The sequence below is a fragment of the Dreissena polymorpha genome, chromosome 2 (assembly GCF_020536995.1).
Source record: "Dreissena polymorpha isolate Duluth1 chromosome 2, UMN_Dpol_1.0, whole genome shotgun sequence".
Classification (NCBI taxonomy): domain Eukaryota; kingdom Metazoa; phylum Mollusca; class Bivalvia; order Myida; family Dreissenidae; genus Dreissena; species Dreissena polymorpha.
The window spans coordinates 69,349,104-69,371,333 of NC_068356.1; the positions used below are offsets into that span (position 1 = coordinate 69,349,104).

The following is a 22,230-nucleotide window of genomic DNA, read 5'->3' on the forward strand; positions in this document are numbered from 1 at the left end:
AACACTAATGACATGAAGTGTTCATGAAATATTCTTGAAACCTAATGGCATGAAGTGTTCATGAACTATTCTTGAACCCTTATGGCATGAAGTGTTCATGAACTATTCTTGAACCCGTGTGGCATGAAGTGTTCATGAACTATTCTTGAACCATTATGGCATGAAATGTTCATGAACTATTCATGAACATCAATGGCATGAAGTGTTCTTGAACAGTTCATGAACAACACAATTCTTGAAAAATTCTTCAGGGTTTTGCTGTTCACGAACAGTTCATGAACATTTTCCTTCTATTTTTCAATGGCTCATTTTCTGTTCACGAACTGTAAGTGAATAGTTCATGAACCATAGTTCTTCAAGAGTTCTTGAACTGAGGTGGCATGAAGTGTTCATGAACTATTCATGAACAAGAATTTGTCAATTTATGCAAAGGTTATCATAAGTGTTACTAAAGCTCAACAAACAGGTCAGGGTAAGAAGAAACAAGTCTTGTATTAGCACTTAACATATTGATAGCAACATATAACAATAATTTAAATATAACACTAATAACTGAGATACAAGTGGTTTGATAATTCTCTTTAAATTTCATAATACAACTTTGCACTATATGTTCATGAATAATTCATGTATTGAAAAGATTATGAATAGTCTCATTTTCAGTTCAAGAATCATTTACTAATCAATGGTTTCCCTGAAATGGTTACACTTACAGTGCCAAAGAACTTGAAATGGAACCAATGGCTGATCAGTTCAGCCGGTAATTTATTAAAGACTTACATTTTTTAATATACCATAAACCATGTGCCTTCCGTTTCAACTTCCTGTGCACACAATATTCTTTCTTTGTAAAAACAGCAATGCAATGTACATTGAGTTCTTGATATCACCTTAAACTGTTCTTGAAATAAGATGTCCTTAAAACGTTCTTAAACTTGTCTTTTAAGTCTTCCAAGAACAATGACAGATCCTTTTAAGAACATATTGGATTCTTAAAAAGTCCATCATACGTTCAAAAACATTGTGTAGACCTGTTTAAGAACATCAGAAGGAAACATGTTGTTCAAAAAAGTTCTTAAAGTGTTCAAGAATAGTTTAAGAATAATTCAAGAACAGGAAAGGTCCTTAAACAGTTATTGAAGTGTTCCTGAAGGCAGTTCTTGAACAGTTCTTGTACAAATGTTCTTAAAATTCTCTAGAACAGGTCAAGAACTCTAACTTACAGTGGTGAAAGTACTATGCATATTCATACTAACTTCACAGGTTTCACAAATCTGCAAGATTTGTATGCTAGACATTTCAATATTACTTTCAAAAATATGTATGAAACATCTAGCACAAAGGAATTCATGAATTATTCATGATGGATCCTTAAAGTCTGTCTCAGAAAAGTCATTAGAAATACTTGTGCATGAAATGTTCATCACTAAGTATTTATGGTTAGATGAAGAACTGTTCATGAACTTTGAAATGTTCAACAATAATTCATAAACAGTTCATGAACATGTCTTAAGAACAGTTCATGTCCAAAAGTTCATGAACCAAGCTCAGAAACTTTTTCAGAACCGTTCATGAACAGTTCTTGATTGGCTTGAAGTGTTCATGAAATCATGAACAACATTTCGCCGGGGTAGCGCTGAAAGGGTTAATATCCAATGATTGCTCAGGGAAATGTAATATTTTTACATAATAATTTGTCAGGACAACAAGATTCTTGTTGGGATATTTAATCCTACATTTCAACATTTCTTGTTCTGAATTGGGACACTATTTCTTTTGCCATTGGATACGAAATTAAAACTTATATATTTAAATAATGACCAATAATTGTCTTCTCACAAAATTGAAGCACTGTTTTCCACATTTAGCTTTTAAGGTTTTGAATGAGCTTTTTTGTTGTTGAAAAAAAGGTTATTTATATACTTGCATTTTGTTGTTATGAAAAGTATTATTTTTTTGTAGTAAACAATATTCCAAAAGATGTCACTAAATGTCCAGGTGAGCATTAATAAGTCAAAACATCATAGGTCTAAGGCCCTTAAACCTTGAAATAAAGATGTAAGGGTACCAAAGAGACAGCTTTTATTACTGGTCCTTTCATCCGTCTCATCAGGTTCACAGTTTTCGAATTGTCTGAGGGTGTCCATTATTTTATGAGCAATAAGGGCAACAATGTCTTTACGGGGTTGACATGGTCTCTTGTCAAACATCAATATTTGATGTAGCACCTCGGACAATTTGGGGACAATTTGTTAAGCGACATCCATTTGTCACCATCTGGCCCTGTGTCTGAACATCAGTCACCTCACCTTCTGGCCACTCTTGGACCCTTATTTCAAGTTCCCTTTTCAATAATTGCATTAAGACTTTATTTTTGCTTGCCTTTCCAATGCTCAATGCTCAAACCTTTGTTTTGGCCGATTTTAAAGCTGTGATTGGTTATATGCCTCATTGCAAAAAGTAATATATTTTCCCAAAATCCAGCAGCAATGATCTCAATTTATACAGCTGTGAATTGTAGAAATAATAAGTTTGAGAATGTAATAGCACTTAATGAATATCTTTATGTTTAGTATTTCCTGTTTAAAGAAAGTCTAATATAAATTAATATTCAAAAATTATAAATCAAGCAATAATACTTATTCCCAAATTTAAACTAAATTGACGCTAAAATTGCCAATTTAATGGGTATATTTCATACTCCTGAAACATTGAGAAAAAGCCTTGATGCTTAACAGAACCTGAACTGAGTGAGTTAAGCTGCTGCAGAACTTCTAAAAAACATTCAAAAATGGGGCTTAATGCATGTGTGAAAATTGTTGTTCCCAAGTAGCGTGTGCAATCCACACAAGCTCATTCAGGATGTCATTTCCGCCTTTATGGAATTTTTTGTTTAAAAAAATCTCTTCTTAACGAAAATCCAGGAATGAAATGTCCCTGATAAGCCTCAGCTAGGGACAATAATTTATGTGCATTAAGCCCCATTTTCCCAGAGCGATGCCTCTATACATAGAATAAGCATGTACATTTAAAAAATGTTATAGAATTAGTTTGTTTACTTCTTTTTATATTTTGCAAGATGTAGAGGTGTAAAAAAATCTGTACATGTATGTGTCAATTTGATCATTTATAAAGTTTAATGCCAATCTTACAAACACTAAATAGTTGGATATCAAATATATGCATGCTATTAGCGTTATTTTTCAGATAATAATAGCAAATAATAATATTAATGTACAAATTTCATGCCTTGACCCTATGGGTTTGACATGTTGACATTTTACTGCTAGTCCCTGACAGACATGCATTGGGGTCCATCGGGAAATGCGGGCTGTCAAAAATAATTGATCAAATTATTTCGAAATCAGAAAAACCAGCATGACACAGAAAATAATTTGCTGTCATTAAAATTGCAGCAGTACGGCAGGAGAGTTTCACTTGGAAGTTGTTGGCTCCCTGCAGAGAAGGGAGACAATAAATATTGATCCCAAGGGAGGTAATTGTAATTGGTGACATTCATTTGAGAGGACATTTCTATTTGTTTGTGAATGGCAGGACAATAGATCAGTCGTGGAGGGGGACAGGACATCTCCAAAAATTGTGTCCTAGCACTCATTCCCTTAATGATTGCCCTTCATTTTCTTCAAAGGATCTTTGAATGAGAGCTGGTTGTTTCTTTTAAGTGATACACTCTGAAAATGCAATTTAACTTGTGAAGTCCAATTTGTTTCCCTTGTTAATATTCCATTTGATTTTTTTTTATACTAATTTCATTATATGAAATAAACAGAAAATACATAACTCATCTTTAATGCCAGAAATACAAGTTTATGATTAGTACATATTCTGTACAAATCATTTCTTGTTAATTGCAAAATTTGTTGATTACTTTTTTCTAATCTTTTGTGTGTTTTAATATATTACTCCTTTTTTTAATAAATGGTTAAATCTTCAAGCAGATGCGTGGGGCAACAATTTGTGGAAGTGAGTTGAATCAGAAAGAAAGAGAAACTAATGATGCATTTACCACCATATGATAGTATGACAGCCAGAAAACGAGTGGCTCTTTAAGATACCCATTCATGTTTAATTTACCGTACAAATCTGTTACACATTTTGCACCTTCTGTTATTTATGAAAAAATACTGGCATGAAGAACTCTTAAGCATTTGACATTCAACCACAACTTATTTAGATGATTATGTAATTGTGAAATGGAGTTAAGTTACCCGCCCTAATGAATTATAAGCCATGAATAGAAGTCGTTTGAAAAACGGGTATAAAAGATTTACAGTCAAGAAGTTTAAAAGGCTGATGATAAATGAGTTATTCATGCAGATGGGTAAAAATTGGCTATTGTGAAATCTTGGTGTAAAGAGGTCCTTGATACATGATTTAAAAGTCTCAGCATGCTCCTAGATTGGGACCAAAATATTTCACCCTGAAAAGGTAATTTGAGCTTCCTACCAAAGGTTGCTTGACTAGACCTGGTTGCAAGATTGTCCTTATAAATACAGCCACTTTAAAAAATACTCAAAAGGATGCAAACTAACACAAATAGGTGCAACATTATTTGTATAATGGCTGGAAAGAGAAATAAATTGATTTAAAGAGCAGACTTAAATCTCAGGTTGTTGACACTGTGTCTGCAGTACCTTATTATTTTGTACAGGGCTCTAATGCATCTCAATGATGCAATTCCAGTTTAAGTTTATATAATCAAGTGTAACTATTATTTTATTATTAAAATATTCAGTTGCAAACAGTTTGAAAAATAGTTGAAAAACTGTATAACAGGTTTTGTTGTTAGAATAAAAATAATTTCTGTATTGTTGTTTTTATCAGTAAAAAGAAAAGCATTAAGTCATTAATATGTGCATGAATGTGTATTTAACTTGTTATAAAACATATAATCTTGTTATAATCTTGTCCATAAGATGTTTAAGGTCACAGCCACTTTTTGAGAATTCTCCAAAATGTTGCCTTTACATGGAGAGATTTCTACCTCCATTTTTTGCTCTGTCAATTATAATAATTTTAATGCTTGCAAATTAATTATCGTAATACACAATTCTAACAAAGTTAGTTGAGCTGGTTGTTTGCCTCCAGGGGCAAAAAGTACTCTTTTGTCATTTATCTTCTGAAAAAAATGTGACAACAAACTGTAGGGATATACATGCATTTAATTTAATAGGATTCATTAAATGATGTACTTGATAATACCATTTTGCTTGATATTTTAAGTTGGCGCAAACCATGAATTATATGCTTTTTACTGTAATATTTTCAAGTACCCATTGAAAGCATTGCATAATTGCATCTTCTTTATAAAATTAAATACTGACATTTGTACAAATGATTTTTTTTTCTTTCTATCAAGCCTTTAAGAATTACTTGGTCTAAAATGTGAATATTGTTTAAAATGTGAATGTATTTAGGGCAATTCTAAACAATTATAAATTACATATGATTATCTGAATGTGGGACTAGAAAATTGTGGTGAAAAATAAATTGGGTGACACACAAACATCTTAGTTAACTCAGTCAAAGTCATGATTCTTGAGAATTCATTGCATTCTTGTAATTATGTCAATATTATTTGACACAAATATGTGGCACCTATTATTTTTTACAATGGTTTTCATGATAACTATTATAAACCTGAGTTATGCTCCCTAGAGTGCTCTTCAATTAATAGATGAGAGGTAAATAATGTCTGCTAATTGGCGTCTTATTGACTTACTGCAGAAACATAATGGGAGTGTGCATCTGGGAAATACATCAGGTGAAAACTATTATGTGTACCAGTTAGCTAATTGCAGATGTCTAATAGGTTTTTAAAGCACTTCAATAAGAGCGCTTGTTTATCAACGTCCAAATAGCCTATAGGTAATAAAAACATTCTGAAGTGCATTATGAGATGAAAACATATTCGAAGGATGATGATATCTGATTTAAGATGATGAAAATAAATCATAAAATGAAGTTGTCAGACTCCAATACTCTGACAGCACTTTATAAGTTATAAAGATAGTCCAGGAATCGTCACAGAATTTAAAATATGTTTTAAAGATTTCATCATAATTCAAGATTTTTCAACATTTAGATAAGGAAACATGGTTTATTTGCAAGTATGCCATTGATGGCCATAAAATATTTTCACTCATGAGAAATCTTGACATGAAGTAGCAAGTCTGTGTTGTGCAACCGCTTGTGCAACCAAATTAATGTTGAAGGGTGACAGATTGGTTTATTTCAAGGCAGATCTTTCTCTTATAATGAATCCATTCCGCCTAGCATTGATAAGATTTGATAAGGCCATAACTTCCCCATGATTAGAGAGGCCTTCTTATTGGTCTGGGCAGATACAAGGAGGTGTGATCAGAGAGATCATGATAAGCCTCAGGCTGGGCAATGAGCCGTGCAAGCTTAGTGCTGTCCTTATAGGAACCAACTGAATGGTTCTTTGGTAGTTGAAGTAAGCTCTCAATTATTAATGTTTAGCACCCATGTATAATAATGTTATAGCTAAAAGTAAAATTTATCTAAAACTAAAACTTTTGTTAAATTATATTAGGTGATGGGTTCAAGATGATACAATCATGCATACAATGTATCCTGTAAGTGCTGTAGTTATTTGTTAACATTCAAATAAATAAACACAGAATGTCACACTGCATTATTTTGCCATATAATATAAATGGCAAACAGAGCTGCAGCTTTGGTAACACTTCAGCCAGGGGCAATAATTGTCCATTTTGTCCTTTTTATTAACCCTTTCCCCTATAAGAAGCAATTTAGTGAAAATGGCTTGTGCAACCAGAATAAAACCAGAACAGCCTGCGAGAAACTTGCAGTCTGTTCAGGTATTATGCTGTTTGCTGCTCATCAGTATCTATAAGGGTTGAAAATGAATCCTTAAATTTAGTAAAAAAGGTTTTTATTAAATTTAACTTTCTATGGGACTACATTAGGGTGTCAAAATACATATCTAAGTGGTAAAGGGTAAAGTATGAATTGTACTTAATGTTTATTAAGTGTTCATATAATTTGCCTTCGTTCTAGTGTATTCCATAGATAATATGAAGTATAAGCCAAACAGGATTTGTGTGGATTAAATACACAAACTATTGTTATATTAACTGGTCATTAAGTGATACTTAATATTTAATTTCATACATTTTGTACATACTTTGTTATTGCATTCCTTTAAAAGTTAACTAGAATGCACAATACATTTGTGTTATTTAGTGTCTAAACTATAAAATAATAATATTGTCCCTTAATTTGTGTAAAGGTGCAAAGGTATTTTAATTGCTGTCATATAATTGTAACTCTCAGTTTCCCTGATAAAAGGTGTTGCATTAATAACCCTTAATGAAAAGAAATCAATTGACCACAAGTGCATGTTAACTGCAGCGTGGCTATTTAAAAGTTTCAGCCTGGAAATTGATAACTCCACATTCAAAAGGACTTCATAATCAGCCTATCACACCTCTGGAAAGCTGGACAAGTGCTGGTATAAATCCCTGCATTGTAAACGTGTCAAAGGCAGAGTGGACTCAGATTAGCAAAACAAACCACTGGGTGGAAATCCCACTATTACAAAAATTAAAAAATCTCAAATAGGCAAACAAACATCCTTGTTATCTAAGTACATCTTTTTTTTAGGTGCAAAGTACTAAAAACCCTACGTTTATCCCTCTTGTGGATGAAAGGTCATGTTGTTATAATACATCAAATACTCTTGAGTAGCAGTTACAATCACAATTAAGACAAGCTTATGGCATTCGGATTTATGGGATAACAAAGATAAAGAATAAAAGTGGACACAAGTTGTTGCCTTATCAAAAGGCCATCTATCAAATGTTATTTTCTCACACAAAGTACTTTTAAAAGAGGGATTTGATTTCTGATACTTTGGTCAGTTTCAATGAAATGGTCTCTGATATTCAATGATAAACCAGGCAGTTAAACTTGGGGATTTTTCAATCTGGCTCAATAGCACAATATTACAGTGATTAAGAGGGAGAGTTAATTTGTTTAAGGAAATTATTTGTTGGTATTTCAGTTAATTACCATAGAAGAGAAAGTTTATGTTCATCAATTTAGTTTAAAATTGAACTAATATGTGTTTGGTATGCAAGTAAGTCTTAAACACCAAGGACTTAAAATACCAAAGATGCTAATAAAAGTCAGTAATTAGCAACAATTAGTGGACATATCCACATGGCACATCTATGACTGTTGAGGGATCAAATTAGCAAAGATGTCAGTGAAGGAAGGCTAAGTGAGAATTTCCAAGGTGTGGCACACAAGGGTCTCCAAGGGGCCTTGGGATGAAGCAGCAGGGACCCTGATTGTAAATCTGGAACTTCCTTCCTGACACTGATTAATTTTGTTTGGAGCCTTAGCTGAAGAGCCTTGTTTTTATCGCAAGTTTTTACAGACTTTTTCAAAAGCATTTGATTGTTGTGCGTTTTTACTGCCAACTTTTAGGTAGTCACACTTTAAAAGGGGATTTCTTGAAATTTACTTCAATAGAAGAAGTGTCCAGTCATACATGATTCAATATTGAATTATTATGTAATGTTGATTGATGAAAAAGTAACAGAACCTATCTGTAAGACTTTGTAAAAGAGCATGTCTTACAGACTTTGAAAAGGACTTAAGAGACTTACAGAGCTTTTTTGTGGATATGCCTGGAAATGACTGAATTGATCTGTGATTGACATGTATTTGACATAAATGATAACTGTGACAGTTTGTTAAGAATTAAGTGGACTTATTGTTAAAGACTGAGGGAATAAATACTGATGGGCGTATGATGCCACGAAAGATGACTCTTGAGAAGGATTTGGCATGGGAATATTTCTTTGGCTCTAATGGCGGGTAAGTAGGCTTAAAAAACTTTTCTTGTTTTGTTTTTTTAACAGAATTTTGGGACTGGGAAATTAGTCAGTAATATAAGAATCGAGGCTATATGAAAAAGACCTTGGAGTATGCAGCATATTCAGTATTTTGCAATAGTTAATTGATTAAACAAATATTTGCTTGCCTGTGTATTTTATCATCTGAAAATAATTTTGCAAGTAATTTGAGTGGGATAAATAAGTGCTGTCCAGCATGAATCAGAAATACTATTTATTGCATTGTATTACCTTGTTATCAAGGAATAATAAATGGAAAATACTTGAACAGCCTTGCACAAGGTGTAGCCACACTTTTGTCAGAAGGTTTATTATAAGACTACCAGGGTGTGTAACTAGCCCTCCCCTGGGACTACTGGAAGATCTATTCTGTGATAGCCCCAGGGGCACAGGGAGTCCACAGGGGGGCAAGGCAGTTAATTATCTGATAATAAAGATAGGGTCTGTGGACAGAAGGTGCACTAGAAACACTGAAGTAATTAAGGCATTGTAACAGATGCACCAGACAAGATGATGCCTGGAAATGGAGCAAATCAATTGTTGGACCTATATGGAATCATATTTGATCACATAATTATTAGAGATTTGGAATAAAGACTATTTGTTATATACAAGTGATTGTTTTGTGTTTGTGACCGGTTTTAACGAAATGATTTAGTCTGGATCAGTGATTTAAACTTGTGTATGTGATATAAAACTTTATGTTGTCCTCAATTCAAATAGATTGAATAAAAAAAGGTTTCAAAAATATCATATTAATACGAAACAATAATAATGTATTTTTTAAAAATAAAAGGACCTTACTTTTACATAATTTATGTTATTTTATATGGAATTTCTACCTTCTTGTTTACCTTTTCAACAATAAAAGTAACACAAAGCTGTAAATAAACCCAAAGTGGTAACTAACACGTTTTAACAAGGCAATACATTCTCACATCACAGGGTCAAAGGTGGCCTTTATTCTGCAGTATAACAATACAACAAGAAGGAAACATGAGAAATAAAATATGTGCTAACTTAGCAGCTACACCTTACACACTTCAAAGGGAATATTTAATGTAATAGATATTTAATTACAAGTAAATTATAATTCTGCGCATATTTAGTGGAAGTTTATATCAATTAAATAGTTCAGAACAACATGCATAATGTAACACATGATGTAGTATGGCTGAATGAAGAGGTTGGTGTTCAACAAAATTGTGAAGAGGTTGCACCAAGTATATGTGATATAAATTGTAGGCCATGGGTTAAGAATGGTACATACATTATGACAAGCTAAACTGGTAATGTCAGTGTAACAAGCCATCTTGACAGCAGTCTCCTTAAAACAAATGACAGTGCTGCAGTGTGAGTTAATTTGTCAAGGTGTATTACCCAACATTGTGGATTGAGGTTGTTTATGACATTAAATAAATGCGAATTTTTTGGGGCTTAGCAGTTTTTAATGGAGATTTTGTTGTATATAAATGTAAAGGAAGTGATTTGAATTAGAATTGGATTAAAAACAACAACACATCAACAAAAGTTTTTCACATTTTTAAGAGGATTTTTGGAATGTTATCACCACTTTGTCCGAAATGAGTAATTATGTAGGCCTTGTTAATACTAATTAGAAAAGTTACATACAGACAATGGCAGCACCTGAAATGGAACGTCGGTTAAATTAATTTGCCCGCTTTATGGTTGCGACATAGATATATTACAGATTGTATGGGCGAGGCATTGAACCGTGAAAATCCTGTTATATTATTCATTACTATGACAACAGTATTTCATAGGTTTGACCATAGATTATCAGTGTATACTGTCTTGCTGTGAAGGGAACATGATGGAGTTTTTTGTCATATGAACAAAATCATATTGCGTTGCTGCTGAGGTTTTATTGTGTTATAGGGTCTACATTTTCAAGTAGTTAGCCTTGTATAAAAAGCAACTTTAAACCGTATCATATTTTTCAAGGGATCGGTCACAACAGTTGTTAAAATAAGTGAATAAAAGTGAATGCAAATTTGGATTAAATGAAACATAAGCAGCTAAAGTCTTATGGCAACAAAAATCTACAGTCATGTGCACATGCGGAGAATAATTTTAAATTGTGAAATTGACCTGACATTTTCACTTAAAGGATATTATATTTGGATGGTTTTAATGTACAGCGGTTAAAATCAGCAGCATCGTTTTGTTAAAGGATGGAACCTAATTTAACTTTCCCGTAAGTATACATTTTGTCTAAACTCACAGTTGCTCCTTCAACTGAATAGGTTGAAGTTACATTAATATTAATATTAATTAATAATTGTTTATGACTAATTCATGTATCAGATAATAAATGTTTGTTACATTTTTTTATTATCAGGAAAAGACACACAACTAATTTCAGCGAGAAAGTAAAAGGAAATTGATATTGAATGTGGATATGGAAATAAACAAATATGTAAACAAAATTTAAATGACTGCAGGCATACCAACAGAAACCCTTATTGAATTTTTTATGGTGTTTTTTTGTACAATATATCAATTTATTTATATTTATATGAGCTGTTCATTGGAAAACATTTAAATGCTTAATACATGCTGAGGAGGCTCATATGTTTTAAGAGCTTTGAATAAAAGGCACATAAAGTGTGCATACCTAGGATAAAGAGATTTTGGTGTCAAAGAGTTTCTATGATAATTGCATGACACTGGTAACAGTAATTGTATGAATTGGCACTTAACAGGAGGCAGCATGTCTACAGCTATTAGAAAACTTGTCCATAATAACATGAGAGAATGTAGAATGTAGTTGAGACATGACGTAACAGACCATGGTGTCTTAGGGGTCTGATAACCCTTTCCCCGATAGATGCGTATAATCCCGAGTCTATCGATTCCCCGATACATGCGTTTATTACCGTCTCTATCGATTACCGCATACATGCGAATTTGTCCGTGTCTATCCATTACCCGATAATCCCGTATATTCCCAATGTCCATTTTCAAATGCAAATTCTGATTGATATTGACGACAAAAGTGCTAAAAAAACTCATTAACACAAACATCGGACATTTTTCTCAAGTATCACATGAATTTCGGCATATGTTTATATTTAAAGATTTGGTGAAATAGGTGTCCAATCGGTACAAGGGTAGTCCAACACGCGTAAATAACTTAATGTGGTGTGCGCGCATCGTGTACAGTTAATGTTCTGTTACAAATTGTAGCCAGAAATAAATACACGTATATGCCCATGATATTTCCGTGTCAAGTCTTTGTTTGGACAAAAAGCGCGCGAAAATAGGCGTGGGTGTATTTATTTATAACAAAAACTGCGTAGCGCAGACAGCAACGTAAAAGCTTCGTAGTGAATTTCCATTTAAGTATTGGGGCATCTCGCAAATGATTTTGACATTTTCCTGAATAAAATAAAAGTAATAAACGCTGTATCATTTTCATATTTTAGTTCCTTCAATATTGCAACAATTATTGTACTGTATCTGATTGCACGCAAAGTGCCGTGTACAGTTCATGAATATTCTTTTACAACGACCAATTAACAGCGTCATCTATATTTAGATTTTATGCAATATGTACAAGTCATTTTCTGGAAATTGGGAGAAAGAAAAAGTGATTTTTCGAAAATAGACCAACGTTTTTTTCCATTTAATTTGTCATAATTATTTATATTTTATGTTGTCTGTGTATGTTTGTTTAGTTCTCATTTATCTTATGAAAATTAATATCGTAATGATAAATGTTTAAAGCAAGTCCCGTTTCCGAGATCATTTACGAGAATTACTTCGATATATTTACTGACATATAAAATCATGGTTTTGACAGACGACACCTGCTAATTTAAAGTTGGTGTTTTTGTAATAAACAGGATATTGGATTATCGCTGCTTGATTGGGCAATAAAACAAAGACGCAGTCGCAGTTTTCAGTAGGCCTTTTGTACTGACCAACATAATAATTGATAATGCATGTGCTTATCTAACATTTAGGGATAAAACACACGGGATACTAGACACTTTGGGCTTGTTTGGGCCATAAAACGCAATCCCGGTGGCTTTTTTCAGAAGCACACGTGTCCAGAAACTAACGAGTTCGGGTAATAAAGCGCAGAGATTATGATCTGAAAACTGCATGGAGTCTGAAATTAAAACAAAATGCCGACAAATCAAAAGATTAATCGCCTAATGTTACAATTCAATATTTTAAGGTGGGGTTCTCACTGCAATTCTTGTTGCATTCGCATACGCTTGTATTACTTGTTATAACTTATATCCTCGTATTATTTATTAGAATACAGACTTAAAATTTATATGGTTGGAATGAGAATTTATTTCTCTACAATATTTACATTGACACAAATGATGTAAAATGCAAGAAACTAAGTGAAAATTAAGCCTAAACAAGACAGGTGTAACAGTTGAGAATGCAGGGTTTTTTTTGGCCCGATTTTATAGCCGAAATTCGGCTGTGTTCCCAATCCCAAAAAGTATACTTTTTTCCCAAAATGTAGCAAAAAATTCCCAATTGCCAAAAAAAAAAATTTTTTTTTTTTTTTTTTAGAAAGAAATCTTATGTGTATTTTATCTAAATTTTAATTCAATTACATCTAACAAAGTATTATATTATTTTTTTCCTTTTAATTTGAATGATTATAAAGAGTTAAATCAAATTTAGTATTTCCCTAATCAGCGGACTTTTCATGTGGAAAAAAAGGCTAATGAATTTATTTTCCCAATGTCATGAAAATGCCGTTAAAATTCCCAATTCCAAAGCCATGGGCTATCTTCCCAAAAAGTGGAAAAAAAAACCTGGAATGTTTCCATTATTTTCCCAATAACCCTATTGAGATGGTGTAGTCAGGCTTATCAGCTGTATATGGAGTCACTGTTATCAGAACAGCAGGACTGGTATTGGCCTGGAGTGACAGATCAGATAAGAGGTCTATCAGGGAAAGGGATAAAGGCTATCTTTGGTAGATTCTAGATTTTGTTTTTCAGTGTATAAATTTTCTCTATATCAAATCAAAGCAAAGCAAATGTTGTTGTCAGTAAAGTCAGGAATCTGAATAGCTCATTTGGCTGAGCTATCTTTTGTATGCTGTTCTTACTCATGTATAATTGCTGAAAAGACCATGTTTCTCATAGCTTATTGTCTCACTGGTGATTTATTGGCAATAATACTACATTTATATGGATTTTGAAGACAGCATGGGTCTGTTTGTTGATCTAGATCCAAATTTGCTTGAAATGGAAACCCAGGATATCAGTGTTCTGAGTCCCAGAGGAGCTTTTTGCATTAATAATGCATGCTGCTGCAAGCCTTTCAGAGATCAAGATTTTTAGTCAGACGTTTAGTTCATGGTGCTGATATTTAAGTTATTTAGTGTTTTCTTTGAAAATAAAAATTCATCTGTAAAAAGTCACCATTTTAAAGTTTCCATTGAAAGTCTCATACCAAGACATTAATTTTTTTAATTGCGATGTTCGTTATTTCATAAAAATTATTTGGATAAGGATGTATTACGTATGAATGCTATCTTAATGTTTGCACAATAGGAAATGTTTGATTTAAACCAACTTTAGACTTTCCATTTTGGTTTGATTCTATGGGGCCAGCTGTTATCACTTATGAAAATTGTACAAGCCAGGCTGGTTGATTATTTCATGAATGGCTAATCTTTAGATATAGTCAGAATTATAGATATGGAAACTTAACTTTAGTCAGGTATATTCCACCTTTGCCACAAATTATGAAGCAATGAAAAGGTTGTTTTTTGTTAATTAAGCCCCTAAAATAAGGTAACAATAGAGAAATTTAAGTATTTCTGTCAATTGAGACTACTTTGAAATTGATACACAAACACTTGCAGAAAAAAGTGTGCTAACAGTAGTTTTTTATGTAGAACAAAGAAAATTGTGAAATAAACAATTCAAATGATTAATTTTTTTTTTAAGTTTGTAAATTGATATAAAAAATGTGTACAAGGTCAAGGTTTTAAGCTAAATGTTGTAACTGGATTACATCATGTATTATCCAATGAGTCTCAAAATACAAGGCTCAAGCCTGTCAAACTGGTCATGTTGACATTATGTGGGGTTAATAATATTGCTTGTTGTGCTATCAGCACTTACACATATTTTTACTTATAAGTTAAACATGATGGATTACATTTAATAACAATAAATCTATATATATTATTAACATTGGTCAAATTTGGGGCCAAAGTTCGACCATATCCCAATCTTAAAAAGTATATTATTTTCCCGCACGTCTGCCTCAAACCCCATATGAAGGTTTAACAAAATCATTTAAATCCCAACATTCAGTTCATTTCGCTAGGCAGCTTCATGAGTAAATCTTATAAAATGTATTGTTACAAACGTCCATTCTCAATTGTATACAATTTTAAAGAAAACAAAAAACATTATTGAATTTCTAAAATTTAGTCAAATTTAGCAGAATGATTTCTATTCTTATCCAAAGGGCCCCTGCCCATTCCCAAAATGGTGAGAAAAAAAGACAAAAAAGAGACAATAAAATTCTTTATATAAAAATATCACGATAATCTAATTTTAATATTGTGGCAGAGACTTAATTTGTGTTCAAAGCAGGTATCTCAAGGACTCAAAGTCGTGCTGTTTTTATTGGGTATGCAGTTTGTAATACCGATTAGTTGTCAATAGACGCAAAGAACCTGCTTGATTGAAGTTAATTTGAAGAGCAGAACATCAAAATTTGGTGTCAAAGTTTACAGCTCAAAATGATAACATGCTATGATAGCGTTGGAAAACGGTGTGTTACATTACGGTGCAAATCTGTTGGACATAATTTTAAATCCTGTAAATCCATCCTTTTTAAGTGCAGCACAAGATAAATCGCTGCGAAACAATGTCCATTATTGGGTTACATAGATACATCAAGGAATTTAAGGATATTTAAAAGCCGTTAATCCTAGCCCAAATAGGCTGCAGATGTGTAACAAGCGCATCTAATTTATTTATGTTTCAATTTACATTTATTTCGCTGAAATCATTTAAAATGCTGTTTGATTTGGAAGCAATAACTTGGTTTAAATGACAAAATAAAAACCGAAACTCATTGAAAAGGCCCTAAATTGAAATTGTGCCTGTAAAGGAGAGCAATGTTCATAGGGTTTATCTTTTTCTGGATATTGAAAAATGGAGTGTTTAAGACTTAATAAATTATTCACAAAAATTAAAGGGGTAAAACTGCTGCATAATTGGAAAAACTGAAGTAATGAATCTTTGTAATATATGCACATTGATGAATTAACTCTTTCAGTGCTGGAACCAAATTTTAAAGGCCTTTGCAATCAGTTTGGATCCAGATGAGACGCCACATCTGTGGCGTCTCATCAGGATCCAAACTGTTTGCTATTCTGATAGCATTCTTTGAAAAAAAAAACGAAGAAAATGCTAGTTTTAGAAATTCAGCAGACAAAATTTTAGCAGAAAACAAATTACCCAGCATGCAAAGGGTTAAAGGGATCTTTTCACGCTTTGGTAAATTGACAAAATTGAAAAAAGTTGTTTCAGATTCGTAAGTTTTCGTTTTAGTTATGATATTTGTGAGGAAACAGTAATACTGAACATTAACCATGCTCTAATATAGCCATTATATGCATCTTTTGACGATTTTAAAACCTAAAAATTATAAAGCGTTGCAACGCGAAACGATTGAATAATTTGGAGAGTTCTGTTTTTGTCGTTAAATTTTGTGCAACTACGAAGATTGCTTATATAAGGTATAAAATACGTCAGAAATGTGTACTCGGCGAAATAGCTCAGTAGGCTAAAGCGTTTTTACTTCAGGACTCTGGCAGGACTCCAGGGGTCACTGGTTCGAAACCTGCTCCGGGCAATGTTCTTTTTTTCTTTTTTTAAATTTTTTTCTTGATTTTTTACTGGAGCTTTTACGATCCAATGTTTACATTTATCAATATAAAGCATTTAATGAATAAGTTAAAAAAATGCCAAAATCTGTGAAAAGGCCCTTTTAATATTCTGTTGTATCCCGATGTATTGGAACCATATACGGTTGATCGGTTAATGTGAGGATAAAATATGGTAGTAAATCACTTTGCAGAGCTATGGACTGGAAAGAACTGGGAGATTTATCAAATTTGATGACATGTAAAAGATACCTTTGATCAAGACTTACTGTTATGTTGGCAAATAAAGAATCAGTGTAATGCAGCCCCAGTGATATTGACTTTCTGTCTCATATGCTGGGAAAATGCACTGTGCATGCAGATATTAACACTAACATTTAACCCTTTATCACTTAGATACTATTTTGCAGCATTTGTAGTCAATTAGATAGTTTATATAATTAAAGACCTTTCTTACTAGATTCAAGTTTTAAAGACTTTATTTCCAACCCTTAGATACTGATGAGCAGCAAACAGCATAAAACCTGAACAGACTGCATGTTATGTTTGCACATACATGTAATAAGCCATTTCACTTTGCTTCTGAGTGGGAAATTGTTAAATGTAAGATACACAAATTGTTGGACAAGAGGGGGTGGACAGATAGTTTAAAGCTGGAAAAAAAGTAAGATGGCAAAACAAAATCATTCAAGTATAGTGGCATCCAAATAAAATTTATTAAATCATATTTGGAATTAAAAACATTACTTAACCCATTAATGCCTAGCGTCTAGAAAAAATGATGCGGCGTCTCATCTGGGTCTGCGCTGTTTGCTTAAAGGAATTTCTTTAAGAAATATTCTTAATATAAAAATCAATATACTAGACATCCCTAATTTTGGAAATAAATTTATCCAATTTAGAAGGATTGGAGAGTCCACTAGGTTTAAATGGGTTAAACAATTTTCTTCAAACAGATTTCACTCTGATGTGTCTTAATTAACTCCTCAACAAACATTTGTCTCACTAGAGTTTTCTTTAACTAATTAAAACCTCATGAGTGTTCAAAAGTATTAACAAACTCTTGACTAACATATGTTATATGTCAAATGGCAAGTTGAACATGTTATGTCTGTTATTTTACATGGTCTTCTACATGAAGTTTAACAGCTTCAGATTAGATAGTTATGTCTTGACAAAATCAGCCCTAGAATAGATGAGTTTTTGTGGAAGAATCTTGTCTTTGATGGAACCAAACTGTCTAAATGCTGTGAAGATTGCAGTTCCAGCAGGTATAAATATTATAACAAACATACATGGCTGTTGGTTTCAGATTTTGTATCATTTGAGTGGAAAAATGTCTGTTGGGGCATGACAAATAATCTGTTGACGGATGGACACACAAAAGATACTATTAAATGTAATATTTTTATGCATCTTAAATAGGAATCTTAACATACTTGCAACAATAAAGTTAAAAGCAGCCAAACTTAAATATACCTTAATAACCATTTAACATGCTAAAAATTTTACAATCAATAAATTTAAAGTATGCAATAGGCTATATTTTAACAATAGGAATATTTATGCATTCTTCTGGAAATAAATGCTTCAGAAAATAAGCATACATATTAATGCTTGAAAATATGTTAAACAAATCATATTGTAAAAGACCATTTTAATTCAGAACATATTAATACAATTTACAAATCAAATGTTTCATTTAGCCTTTAAAAAAGTTGAAATCAATACTGACATCATTAAAACCGAAATGATCATGATTCAGGCAAATATAATTTGAAAACAAGAACCACACATATTTTAAGTGGCATTATTTAGTCAATATTTGATTTGATCTTGAATATTTTCATCAGTGACAATGCTTGCTATGTTTCATATTTACCTATCAAAAACATAACTTGTTTGCCAAGCTTTCAATCAACATTTGTTTGTTTGAATAATTTCTTTAATAATTTGCACTATTCAGAAAGTTAAACATGAGATTATTGATAACTAGAAAAGCAAATCAACAGTTCATTTTTTATGATGGTGGAGTGAAAATTTTAGTAGAAAATACAACGAATTCTTTATGAATAAAGGGAGGTAACTCAAATAAGCATTTGTTATTGCATTGCAAGATATGAAGGAAAGAGTTATAACTCTTGTTTTACACATAAGGGGGGGGGGGGGGGGGGGTCTTCCATAGCCTGAGAATGGTTATAATCTTTGTTCTTTCAATAAACCAGTATGTTTGTTTAGAAATTCTATTGATCATCACCAGGCACCTATATTATTCAGATATCATACCAAATATTATGAGGGTTATTGCAATAATTTGTCAAAATAATGAAGTTGTTGAAGTATTGCTGTGGTTATTAAACTTCTTTTTATTTTCACACAAATGTTAAACTTTTACATGTCAGTGTTTTATAAATGAGTTCTTCAATTTTTTTATGCTAAGTGAATGATGTTGGAAGTTGAATTTAGCTAGCATGGCTTGTTGTGTGTAGACAGTTTAATCATTGCTAATAGTGACAGCTGTCATAAAGCATTCCTCAGTCTGAAATGTAATGCAATGTTTCTTTACAACTGTATTCCTGTTTTTCATTAAGTCTGACATGTTGGAGATATACCTTTTATTTTATTTCTTGTTTCTGGTTCTGCACTCATTGCTTTTGTAACTTTATAAAAAGTGCACTTCAGTAGAAGTTGCGCAATTTTTGTCTGCAAATGCTAAAGAAAAATTATTTTGGGATGTATTTACAATATCAGTGTTAGTATTTTTGATGTTGAAGTGAAATAAGTGATAATGCTTCTGCTTGGATAGAAGACACATATATGTTTTGTGAATTATACATTAACAAATTGCAGTCTGCACAGGCTAATCAGGAGTAACAATGTCTGCATAGACTGGATTTTCATTTTAAGACACTTCCTTTAACCCAAAAATTCCATTAAAGCTCATAGAGTCGTCTCTGATCAGCCTGTGCTGAGTAGATCAGCCTGTGCTGAGTACACTGGCTTATCTGAGACAGCCAATGATGCTCATGCATTAAGCCCTGTCTTCCCAGATCAAGACTCATTTGTTTTCTTCCATAAGTCTTCACTCAACTGAATTCAGACATCATCTAGTGGCTTCCAGCAATATGTCAGTGATCGCAATTTGTTCAAGTAAACAAAACTTCCCCTGGAATAAGAAGCTATCAGTGTTTGATTTTTTCTGGGAGACAATTGTTTATCCAATATTGAATAGTTCATGCTGAGAAATAATGTGGGAGACAATGCCATTATGTTCTCAATTGTTTCAGTGATTCTTACACGCTGGCTTAAATTCTCCCATAATGCCACAGTGACTCATGCTTTCCCTGGTATCTTTGAGGAGCTTAGACATTTTATGGTTTCATTAAATGTTTTAGCTTACACCATATCCACCCAAAATTAAAAATAGCTTGATTTATTGAAATGTATGTTATCACTTATTTGTTTCCAGTTTTGCACATTAAGAATATCATAATGGTAACATTAAGACATCAGTAAGTTGAATATGGAAGTTTCAAAATTATGCTGTAAGTTTGTATAATTGCATTTTATATTGATTTGCTGATTTTCTTTGACCGGTATGTCTTTTAGAAACATTGCTAATTTTTTTGCTTAATTTCTCTTTGAAGTTAAGTGATTCTTTTGAACACAATTTAACAGTTTATATCACCGTTAGAAATAGGTTCTGTAATAAAAAAATCTCTCTGATTTATTTCAGATGAAATTACTCATTCAAATTAGTTTTACAGCAAAGTTTGTTAATTTAGTGCCATCAGTGCAATAGTCAGAACAGAGAACTTAATATAAACGGTTTGAGAACCAAATTACACTTACTGACTTAACAAGTTCCTCTCATCCTGATAAATGATGGGAAACTTGCAGCAGCATCAAATTAATTTTTACAACATCTTGCAAAATTAAATTTGCAGTTTGGCAAAGCACAGCTTTCTTTCCAGTTAAAGTTCGGCAATAAATTTCATGAATGATCAACATTGGTATACTGAAGTTGACAGCATGTGGAAAGAAACTGGCTGAAAGATGTAGATTCAATTAGTAGACTTGTGTGTCAGCCTGTCTAGGAGGTCTCAGCAAGCACCTGCCTGTGAGCAATTATCACAACAAACATATTTTACAATACACTTTAAAGATTTTTGTCATTAGCAATTAAGTATATGGATTTGATAAGTGACTTTTAATGCCTGCATTGTGCTCAGTGCTGGGTAAGGATCAATGCATGTTGACTTGTATCTTTCCTGAAAGAACATTAATGCCAGTAACCCAGAATAGAAGTTACATGCAAATGTGTGCTTAAAACATTCCCATCATTTTATCAAAATCGTGTTTTACAGGAACAAACAACTGCTGAACTGCTTGTTGATAAAAATGGCTTATCTAATAGTGTAAGATTTTATATTCAAGTCCAAGCTTTTTTTCAACAAGTACAAGCTTAAATCTGCAAGTACATTAAGCTTTTATCTACAAGTACAAACTTGATCTACAAGTGCAAGCTTTATGTACAAACTTAATCTACAAGTACATGCTTTTATCTACAAGTACAAACTTTATCTACAAGTACAACATTTTGTGTACATGTACAACATTTTATATACAAGTACATATTTTTATGTACAAGAACATGCTAAAAATACAAATCTAAATTTTCAAGCTGGGTCTTATACTTTTAAACGAACAAAAACATATCTAAGTGAATGGGCATTATTTAAGAGATTAATGAATATGAAAGGGAAAAAAATTTATGTAAAAAATGTTTATATGCTCAACTGTTTATTGTTAAATGACAACCAAATATCTTTTCCACTTTTGATCATATCAGTTTTGGCAAGTGTGAGGCTTCTTACATTGATATTAAGACAGCATTATGTTTTAATACAAGATATGTTAACATGATTAAACAAAAAAATTGTTTGATGGTGAAATACTATAAAATTTCACAAAGATAATGCTCAGCTTTATTATTTCAAGTCAAAAATCTTGATTCTGGATAATTAATCAATATTGGCATGAAGAACTAACAGAATTTGGCCACTAACATAACAAATGTTCTGGGCAGGTGACACAAAAAGGGGAATAACTCAGCAGTAATACATGAGCTATGGGCGGCATGTAAAGTATATGATATAGATTTACACAACTGAAAATCTGAAACCAATTTTACCAGAAGTCATACGCCTTCAAACAATATTTGTAAATTAAAGTTGGAAATAAGGGGCAGGAAAAATTCAATGTTTTGGCTGTTTTCAATAGTTGTATGCTTTGTAAAATTGTATTATAGTTTATGTATGCTTTTATTGAAATGCAGGTATACATAAGTAAGGCAAAGGAAACATGAAGTATCTTTTCTTAATTGTT

The 22,230-nt window shown here is 32.3% G+C and overlaps 1 protein-coding gene across 4 annotated transcripts in view; it reads left to right on the plus strand.

The window, feature by feature from the left end:
- The window catches only part of LOC127867483 (inactive tyrosine-protein kinase transmembrane receptor ROR1-like), a 255,390-nt gene that overhangs the window by 194,467 nt on the left and 38,693 nt on the right, over nucleotides 1-22,230 (plus strand). The window contains exon 1 of one of the 4 annotated variants that reach the window (XM_052408652.1): nucleotides 8,018-8,892. The exons of 2 other annotated variants lie outside the window; for them this stretch is intronic. In XM_052408652.1, the coding sequence (XP_052264612.1) occupies nucleotides 8,825-8,892 (68 nt within the window). In that variant the 5' untranslated portion in view covers nucleotides 8,018-8,824. Of the gene's footprint in view, nucleotides 1-8,017; nucleotides 8,893-10,338; nucleotides 11,149-22,230 lie in introns of those variants that run through there. One more of the 4 variants, XM_052408654.1, reaches the window with a different exon arrangement.